The 10,913-nt window shown below is 40.2% G+C and overlaps 1 protein-coding gene across 1 annotated transcript in view; it reads left to right on the top strand.

The window, feature by feature from the left end:
- Positions 1-506: 506 nt before the first annotated feature.
- Positions 507-10,913, top strand: part of MGAT4D (MGAT4 family member D) — a 36,137-nt gene continuing 25,730 nt past the window's right edge. The window contains exons 1-2 of the mRNA XM_029961423.1: positions 507-595; positions 10,351-10,532. Coding sequence (XP_029817283.1) covers positions 507-595; positions 10,351-10,532 — 271 coding nt within the window. The remainder of the gene's footprint in view (positions 596-10,350; positions 10,533-10,913) is intronic.

Below are 10,913 nucleotides of genomic sequence, written 5' to 3'. Positions count from 1 at the left end.
TAAGCAACATGCAAGCAAATGGCCCATTGGCGTTCAATGAGCGAAATACTGATAACCACTACGGTGTTGCGACTTGGGTTAAACAGCACCTGCCGAAGTGCTGGTCCGAGGTGTTTCTGCGGTGCAAGTGCAGGCGCAGTCAAGAGGTTTTCTAGTGCGGGTCCGAGCAGCGGGAGGGCTGATGTCAGCGGAGGGTTTTGCAGCGGGAATTGGGGTTCACGAGGCCGGCGTCTCCAGCGGGAAAGCCCGGCGGCGGGAGGAGCGGGCGTCCCCGCTGCACCTCGCGTCCCTCCCCGGGGGACAGCGATGCGAAGCGAGAGGGCACTGCGGCCCCGCCCGGCGGGTCAGCGGGCAGGGCACGGCCGGGACCCCGGCGCAGGGCGGGGCGAACACGCCCGTTCCCGCGTTGCCCGGGTGGAGGCGGCGGAGCGAAGGGCGCGGGGGGCAGGCGCGCCCGCCGGGAGATGCGGCTGCGGGCGAAGGCGGCGGGCAGTGCCCGCCGGGAGATGCGGCTGGCGCACGGCGGCTCCTGGCGGGGGCTGTGCCTCGGCGCCACCTTCCCCCTGTGGTTCGCGGCGTGGCAGGGCAGCCCGAGGTGAGAGGGAGACACGGGGAGCGGAGGGAGGGCGGCGCGGCGGCACCTGCTGCTGCTGCCCTGCTCTCGGGGACAGCGCCGCGGGCGCCTCTCCCTCGGTGCGCCGGTGCCGCGGGCGGGAGGTCGCGGCGTGCGAGGCGTCGGTGGTGGCCCCTATCCACCCCCGGGGCTCGGCACCCCGCGGAGGGAAGGAGGGGGAGCATCATCCCCTCATCCCTGCTCAGCTCGGCTGTCGGGGCAGCGGCCGTGGCCCCGGGGCTTGGCCGCGTGTCTCGGCTGTTCCCCCGGGTCACGGCTTACCTGCACACAGGTGCGAACCTGCGTAACAGCTTACCGGGTTGGATCCTTGAGTAGTCACACGCGTCCTGTTAAAAATAAACCCCTAAATTTAGGAGACAATAAAAGTTTCCTTTTAACTTTTTAAACTTTTTTTTCCCCTCTTTTTTTCCTAACTTTTTTCCTAGCAAGCGTCTTGCGTTAAGACGGGAAGAAAAGTCCAAAGGTGGTTGCTGTAGCTGTTGCTTTTTAAATGTTTTTGATTTTAATTATGGAGAGCAAAGTAGCATTATCCACTCTGCAGGTGCTTTTTTGCCTCATGTACAGTCGCTTTTCCACGTGTATGTTTCCAGCATTGCAGAATGCAACGTTCCAGAGAAAAATACCCGAATTTTTATACTTTAAAAATAAACTTTGAAATGACACAATGTCTTTTTAATAGGTTATGTAGGTGGCACATGCCAGATAGATCTACCAAAAGCCGTGTCTCAGATTCTCCAAGCTAACATAGGAAAGATAAAACCGATAGTACTTTCCAAAAATAAATGAGAAAGTCTCTCCAAAAAGTACCTCTAAGACCTGTAGACATGAATTGTTATGGGTGAGGGGGTGGCTGGTTTGGGGTGAGAGAGAGAGAATGGGTCTTTAAGAGCTTCCTGTATACATCTTTACAATACATGTGGTTTTACAGATGCAGAAGAACTAGAATAAACCAATTAGTAATTCCTGGGATGAACACAGAACTCCAGGTAGCTGTTAATTTGTTTATATTAGTTGTTCCTGTAACAAATAGAAATGGGAGTAGAGAACTCGGCCCCATGATGGCATATTGAATAGAGCTGAGGCAGTGCTGGTCCTCCTGCCTTTTAGCATTTCGTGTGAACTGTATGATTGTTTATCTTACAACACTTCATGTTTTTCTCAGTGGCAATCTTGCTAGGAGTGGAGGAGAAATGGAGTAAAAGGGTGTGTCTTAAGAAACTAAGATCTAGATGTCAGAAGGAAAGCATTTGTCCAACCTGCAGTTACTCTCGTGTTGTTTTGTGACTCGTGTTTTGTGACTCCTCATAACTGACATACATTTCACTTTCTTTTTGGCCTTTCTCTGATGACATTCCATGCTGGGTTGTCTTGCTTTGGTTAGTTAGTTTGTTTAGAGGTTTGTTTGTTTGTTTGTTTTGGGGAAGAGTGATAATATGTGTTGTGGTATATATGTGTTGTGCCTTTTCTCTTTCTACAGTTGCCTCCTCCTCCACAGTAAACTGAGTAACTAATTCCTCTCAGATGGTGTAATTTTCCTAATTACTATTATTATCAGCACCTGTTTTCTTAGCAAACTTTTAACTATTACAAATATAAATATGTGGTGTTCAGATACATGTTCTCTCAAGCTTGGTAAATCTCACAGATGTGTAAATAAAATAGTTAATATTAGTAACTAAAGGAGGAGGTAACAGCATATGGTCAATGACTTTGTATTATCTTTATTTCACTGAAATAAACACTTTGTTCACTTTGTTCCCAAGCGATGTTAGAAGATTGAAGCCTTCTAACTATCTGGAAAACCCCAAGAACAGCCAGCCATATGTTGTTACCTTTTTCCACAGAGAGAGAAGCACTGGGAGCAAACCAGCTAATGTTCTGTTGTTGTCACAGGGTATTTGTTTAAGAAGATGGTTTGAAATTAATCTTTGCTCTGAAAACAGGCAGATACCTCTGCTTAGACGCTGTTAAACTTCTGTTCTTCCCTTCTGCACTGCTGAACTTGCTCTCCATTGACAGGCTTAGAGCACTACAGCAGTTCCCACTTTTGGTGCATCTCAAACTGCGATGTGTTTGAGATGTTTTCTTTTCTAATACCCTTTTCACTTAGCCCACCTGTTAATGAGAGGTCAAGTACTGCACAACAGCTCCCAGCTCTTTCACTCATTTGTCAAGTGTTGTTTTCTGGCTCATTTTCTTCCACACATTTGTTAAATCTCCTCTTACTTCAGTTTCCTTCTCTGCTTTGCCCATTGACATGTTTTGGCTGCTCTTGATTTTTTACTACAGTCTATCACACTAACTAGTCTGTAGTATTCCCTCAGGTTTTTATCTAGTTAGTGGTTTCTTGGATTGTAGTGATGTTGGGACAGCAAATAATCTTTGTTGTACAACTAGGATAGGACAGCCTAGCTCAAGGCTAGTGGTTTTGGGTACTTCCATAGAATAAAAAGTACATAAAAGCCTTGTAAAATGTTGTTCAGTTTGTCCGCAGTCTCAGAGCCTTTCAACCCTTTTAGTTTAAAGTGTTAAGTCAGATATTAGCTCTGTCCTGAATTCTGTGCAAATAAAAAATCAATAGCTAATGCCAATGACCTTGAAACACCTTATACTAAAGGTAGTTTGAGAGATTTGAGTTGAAATGTGTTTGCTGTCAATGACACCAGTAAATAATTGGCTGTTTGGTGCTGCTTCTGACTATTATGTGCAGCCTGAGCATTGACTTGGAGTTTGTGAGACTGAACTCAAGTATGAGTAGCTCAAACTGGCATAGTAGGAAAGATGCTCCTGCCTCACCCATTCACTTAAAAATGAAAAATCAGAATGTACCAATGTCATTAGACTTCAGCTGTTGTGGATATTATGGTACTTATTTTATCCTTACAAAGATGTTTTTGTAGTCACTTTTTCCATTGCTTTATAAATATAAGCAGAGATTTCACATTAAAAATGCTCATATTTTTGTGGCCAGGAAAAGAAAAAGGAGATAAAAGTAATTATGGGGGCAATGACCAAATCTTCAGCAAACCCTAATACTGTGTCTAAAGTTGTGTGGTGATTCCTTCAGCATCCTCTAGAGAGCTTGCCAACACAGGCTGCTATTAGAGAGCAATCAGCTGGACTGCTGCAGCAATACCTGTTTCATGTCCTGCATGGTTTTGCTATGAGCTTTTTGGTCCCTCCCCAGGCCCCAGGCAAAACCTGTCTGAGGCAAACAGTTTCTATCTGAGGACAGAAAAGGCTGTTGTTAGGATGATGCAGATGTTTCTACTTGTTGTGAAACTGAGTTACAATCCACTTGCTAATTCACCTGACCAAAAATTATTTGCTGTCATAGAAATACTCTTCATATAGATTTGTAGTTATGAGGAGTAGTGTAGAACTCACAATATAGTAGTGTTTTCCATGTAAATATTAATCCATTAAAAGTCTAAGTGTAGGGAGGTAGGGAATTTTTCCCCCTCATGAAAAACAGCAAAGGAGAAGGCAAAAATACATTATAAACTCATTGTGAACTTACATAAAATTTCTTCAGAGAAAACAGTATTCCTGAATACAAAGAAACTTTGGTGTCTGTGCTGAATAACAGTGAAGTTTTTGTAAGTCTCAGTGATGAGGTAAATCATATCATCTCTCATGGCGGTGAGTCTTCATGTTGCTTTCAAAGGTTACAAAATTAGATCTCTTTGAGTTGACTTGTAAGATGTTGCTGCCCTCTTCACCTGAACTTGTGGGATAATTTATCCAAGTAAATTAAAAGTAAGCTTTGACTGGAATTTAGGAAAAAGTGATGCTGAAATACAATATCACAAGAACCTAGGCATGTTAATATATATATGTTGAGTCAAACACTGTGAAACCTGACTTTCTGTAGTTATTCCTTTGAGGCAGGGAGAACAAGAGAGAAGCTGTTCATACGTGATTGCATTCACAGAAGTATTTAAGGATTATCAAATTGTTTAACGTTTACATTTTTTCTTTGCTTCACAAAACGTTTAATTAGGGGAAGGTGTACAAATTATTAAAGAGGTATTTCTGATAAAAGTAGTTCTTTTTTCAGCTGAAATACAGTAATGCACGTGCTAGCCCAAACAGCTGATTGCACATTTGTTTCCAGTAATCCTCTGCCCGTGGTGTGATGCTTTGTTTCACCTGGCCAGCCCCTGCTGTGCAGCCACGTGCAGGTCATTTGTGATGGACTTCTTTGCAGGTTTCCTGTCCAGACCCAACTGGCACACTCTGGCTCAAATCTTCAATTAAATAGTGGCATATTGACAGATTTGATAAGGAGTCTTGAATTACACCATTCTCATTTCAGCCAGTATAGCTTATCCAGATTTGTGTGCAGAAGCCAATTTTCCTGCCTTCTCCAGGACTGCTAGGCTGCGTTTAACCACTGTCTTTTCCACTTGTCCCAGCTGACTGGTAGGCTACATCTTCCTTTTATGTGTACATTTCCTTCCAGTGGCACTGAGAGCATACAGAGGTTATTGCACATCCAGGTTTTGCCCCAACATGCAGTCAGGATGTGGCTGAAATGCACGGGGTGATAAGGGAAGAGTTTTTCCAGTCCCTCAATTGCTTACTCAGTTTCTTTGCAGAGTTCTGCATTTAGGCATTAAAAACACCCCAACATACAGCAGCCTCAAACGGGACTTTAAACTTAGTATTTCCAAAATTTTACATCAAAATTCATATCCAAGACTTAAAGAAGCTGTATATTTTTACTGGCTTCTAAATGTATAATTTACTGGATGAAGAGTCTGCTGCTTCTTGCAGTTACTTCAGGCAGGACAGTGCCTAAAGAGTAGAGGAACTGAGTCATAAATCCTGTGGTACAAAATGAGGATAGTTACTATCGGTTTTCATAGAGAAAGGGATAATGGAACATTTCAGACCTCTCTTTGTCTCATCACAGCCTGTGCTTAAACAAGTGTAAGCATATGACATCCCAGTGTTGTACACTGAGTCTTGAGGAACACAGTTTTATCTAGAAATACTTTAGTTAGTGGCTAGGCATTTAATTAAATGTGTGTATAATTGAGTAATTGCTACATCATGCAGAGAAGTAAAAATATTTAAAATACCAGCCAGAACAAAGCAATAGCCATTGCTTGAAGTGAATGAGTGCCACCTTAAAACCAAAGTGTACCAGTTGTGGGCAAACACCATGCAATATCCATTCATTTTCTCTATTTTTCCACTTTTAATATTGCTTTCATATATGGTGATGTTCTGACTGAATGTTTTATGATCAGTTTTCACTATATTCTAATATAGTAAAAGACCTGGACCTCAAATGAGGGTTGTTTGCCAACATCTAGGAAAATACTATTAGAGCTTAAGTTGTATTTTCTTTGAAAGAAGTTTGCTTGCTGCTAAGCTACTTTCAATTAGATACAGCATGTAAATGGTTCAGTAAAAATTATTCTATGCCAAACCCAGTAGATAGTGCGTGTTCATTAGATAATTGTACGTTTTTTCAAAATTCAGTTATGAACTTTGATCTGCCTTTAACTTTGTAAGGTGTGTGTTTGTTTTAATACTGGAAAGCATTCTGATTCTGTTCCTAGTATGCCCTTTATGGGCACAGAGGAACCTTAACTCCCACCCCTAGCCCCAAATTGCTGGCACAGTGCTTTTCTTTGATGTAACTGGACATTAAATGTAACAGGTGAACGTACCTGGTGTAGGTGAAGCAGCTTCTGACTTTATGGTAGTTTTTCTTGGCTGTCTCTGACGTCTTGGAAGACACAAGTAGTACTGTGCTGTAAAGCTATAAAGAAAATATTTAAAGATAATGCACACTGTTGAATTTAAGTGTTTGCGTAAGAACTGGCTGTTCTGACCCAAGACAGAGGCATTGTTTGGGCAATTTCTTTTCCTTCCTTACTCTGAGAGAAGAAAACCTGAGCTTGCAAAGCATGTAACAAGACTCAGAAAGATCCACTTTAGATCAGTTACTGGGAGATAACAAACTGCTATTATTAGTGCAATTAAATCTCAGTGGTTTAATATGCTTCATTAGCCTGAACAGTGAGCAGTGGGTCCAAGCATGGAGTATGACAAGAACTTTTGCAGTTAGTGTGCTTATATAATTTTCTTTTGAGGCCATTAACCAAAATTCATTTACTAAAAGAAAGAGTCTTTAAGTACAATAAAGAGTGTAGCATGTAATCAAAAAATAGGAACAAGACTCCCTGCTAGGTTTTAGAGTGCTTTCTTCCCTCCTGTATGCCACTCCCAATTTTCTTTTTATTTTCTTTTCTCTTTGAATGCTAAGAAGAGATAGTTATGAATTGTTCCACAGCTCTTAGATATTGCCAAAAATAATTAATGAAACTCTAAGCACTTATGATAATAGAGGAAGTGTGTGCATGTGGAGCGAAGAGAAATAATCAGTCAGCTTTTAGAATGAGTATTTGCTTTAGAGATTAGTATGGTTTCTAAACAGTTTCAATTTCCAGTGCAGAAAGTATATATATATATATATGCATTAGGAGATGACACAAGATTGCAGTGAAAACCATTTTAAGTGTTGCTAGCTGAACATTACAGTAGCCATAAGAATACATGAAAATGTGTAGTTAACAGTCGGAGGAAATGCTACAGTAGAACTAAAAATTCATTGCAAAAGCTTTGAGTTGGCTGGGTCCTTTTTTCCTCCCATGGCTAGTAGCTCACGAAGTCTTTACCTTCGTTTTCTTTTTGTATTTTTGCCATAGGACCTCATCTTGCTGTTTTCTGCTTTTATTCTGACATTCCTTGTTGCTGATAGAACTATTGACAGACAAAGCATTGCCACATTAGGCTATTGCTGAGCACAGAGTGTTTCATGATATGTCCAAAGCTGCTTCTGCCTGGCCCTCCCTGTCAGAGAGCCATGTAGAAAGAAAAACACCCTTTTTCTTTCTAAGCAATCTATTGCAAGCAGCTGTTCTGTGTAGAAAGGAGCAACATTTTACACACACACACACACACACACACACACACACTTCATTTAAACCTAATGACTGTTCAAATATTTGGAGTATTTAGCTTCATACTGCTTTCCAAACACACATTTTTTGCCAAGGGTTTAGTAATAGTATTGCTCATTTACATGTGCTCTCATAACACTTAGACCATTTAGTGTTCTATTTCAAACTATGTATTTTTATAATAAATTCATCCTTTGCTAAGGGTGAGTGAATATTATGTTACTTTTGTCAAACCCTTGCTTCCTCATCTATCAAAATCAAGTGAGATAAGTGACTAATAAGAGACTTGTTCTCCTAACTGAACAGAGGCTTCAATTCTAAAAGACTTAAAATTGTAATGTTCTGGCCTGAAGAAATAGATGAGGCTGATTTACAAATACCATCTTCTCTGGGTGCACTGCGTGATAGTTGAGTATTGACCTTTTATTTGCCAGAGGCATCTATGATATTTTGGTAGGCTCACCTGTAAGTAAGCAAATAAAACTATAATTGCTTGGTGCTTGCCAAAATGTCAGCATAGCAGTGATACCTGTGGTTTTGAGTCACACTGACACTGCGTAGCTGAAAGGATTGTGAAGAGGCTGACTATGATGTTATAATTCAGCTGCAATTTCTTTACTGATTCCTTCTACAATGCAGTTGTACCAAGGGGAATTTTAACTTGGTGTGACAAAATCTGATGCTATTACAGCACTGGAAATGTCAGTGGAACAACACTTTCCAGCATTTAATTATAAAGCACCTCCACTACCAAATGATCGACTCCATTTTCAGAAGCAGTAAGTTGGAATTAGGCTTGAAATTGCAAGATAAATCTCCACTATGTTTATATGTGCTGATGTTCTCTCTGGAATCACTTCCTTGCTATGAAAACAGTATAATGAATATCTATCAGTCAGCTAAATCAGCTTAAACCTCCTGTTTTCATTTTATTCATATATGTTCTAAAGAAAAAAAGCTAAAGGTTGGATTTGGGTTATGGCATTGGAAACAGAGCTACCAAAGAAAAGCATAAATAAGAAAGTGCATTCCTATATGGTAGTTGATGAATGGGATCTTTCTTAGGTCTTCCAATAATTTAGCTTCTCTGGGATTCTAGCTCTGTAGTCTGATGCCTCATGAGAGATTTCTGTTGGAAATCTATTTAAAGTTGTTTAAAGATAGACGCCGAATCTGTTTTGACCTTCATTTTTTATTTTTAATTTATTCACTGATTTTTTGGGGGAAGCCTACCTCAATAAAGTAGAACTTCCTTGTTGCATGCAGCTGAAATAATCCAGTTTCCCCCTTCCTTCAGCAATGATGAATTTATGTTCACAGCTGCCTAGTACAGAATACTCATAGATATGAATGCCTGTCTTGCAAGTCAAAACATTTTTAAGAGTGTCAGAACATTTTAGGAAGTATTCACTTTATGGGCATTTTACTAAACGTGCTTTAAGATTTTAGTGAGGCCAATAATGATAATACAGATCATACATTTACTTCTTTTTTTTTTAAACTACTTTCTTCCTAGATGTTTTAAACTTCAGTGTCTTCAAATCATAAATTTAATTATTAAATTAAGAACTTGTGTTTACTGCAAATAAAAGCCCCTGCTTATCCAAAATGCAAACTAATTCTGTTTGAAATGCCTCTGCAAATCCTCACAAATTTGTATTACCTGTCCATTATGATCTTAGTCTCTTTTACAGGCTGGAATTCCCGGGAATTCACTTTTCCAGAGAGACAATGGTGGGTCCTAGAAAATGAGACCTGCCACAGGATGGGACTCAGCACAGTCCACAAACAGAATGGGAGAAGTGTCTAAATAACACCATTTAACTAAAAATACCCCATCAAACCAAACAATTAAAAGAAGCAACATTACAAAACATTTTTAAATGAATCAGGATTCCCCTTCTACTTTCTTTACTCTCTATTGCAAAGTGGGTGACATTATTGGAGTGCTGCTTTGTATTAATTTTAATAAGTCTAACAGTCTTTGTTCATATGACAATAAGGCAGTGAATGCTCCAACAGATATGAATCTCGTATACCATCTGTGATAACTGAGAAGTTCTGACATCACCTCCTTCTTAGGAAAGTGGGTCTTTAAACATAACACTGATATTATCCTAGAATACTGTGCAGAATGGCAGAGGTGTGTGATAACTGTGACCGAGTACAGTGTTTCTAATGTTGATGTAATTGTAGAGTATTTAATCAAAGGTGGGCTCTATATTATGAAGGTGTCCTTCATGCCTGAGCACAGTTTCAGTTGTTATCTGATTAAATATATCCAGGAGTTCAAGTAACTATCTTTACTAATAGCTGTTAAGACACTCCAGACACTTTTTGAGTCATAGATGAAGACTAAATACCTACATTTTGGTCATAATAGTGGTTGGTAAAAAACACAAGCCGTTACATAATTATACTTTCCAATGTGAAAAGGGTCATCAAGACTTGTAGCTTGGTGAAAAACATTGTTTGCCTTACCAGATAGCACCTTCCCCTGCAACTCACAGATTTGCACTGACTTTTTCCTTATTGTGGATTTCTTATTTTTGGTTTTGTCTTCAGTGAAAGCATTTACCCAGCTGTGCTCCCTAAACTGTGCCTTCTTAACACTCTTCCAGACTTCTTCGCACGAATAAAATTCATTATTGTTTATACCCTTCTGGTGCTGTCATCTTCTGGGCTGTCTCCGATTCTTTAGCTTTATTCCATCATATAAATTACCTCTTTGAAAAGAAATTATGTTCTCACTGCAGGAAATTACTTAGACACGTATGAAAGCCAATTTCTAGAACTTCGGGAAAGACTATTGTATGCTGAAAAGGAAAATAAAAGAAGATCACACGAACTGAGCAGTGCCCTCGATGAAATTAGACGTATAGTTGCAACAAGAGCAAACTTGACAACGAATCTTACAGGTCTGTATGTATAAAAATGTACTGTGTTAACAGTTCAGTTTTGTGTGCTCGTGTTTATAACTGGTGCGGGGAGAAAAATCATTGCTTTGATTATATTAGCATTAAGTAGCGGGTTCTACTTTTGAAGAAAAGGCTGGGGGAATAATTCCTGTTTGAAATACCTCTGCAGATCCTCACAAATTTGTATTACCTGTGCATTTTAAACAGGATTTTATGATTGGTAAGTAAGTGATCAAATAAGGAGATAAATAAAAGGGGGCACACTGGGCTGCAGTGGTGTCATAGTGGCAAAGCTGTTTCTATTGCTGAACGAGATTATTACAGTCCTTATCCCTCTCTTGCTGCCAACCACAGAGCACTGAATAAGCTATTTTTACCAGC

Source organism: Manacus vitellinus, unplaced genomic scaffold (genome assembly GCF_001715985.3).
Source record: "Manacus vitellinus isolate BGI_N305 unplaced genomic scaffold, ASM171598v3 scaffold_0_pilon, whole genome shotgun sequence".
Classification (NCBI taxonomy): Eukaryota; Metazoa; Chordata; class Aves; order Passeriformes; family Pipridae; genus Manacus; species Manacus vitellinus.
This window is presented reverse-complemented; position numbering and strand designations above follow the sequence as displayed.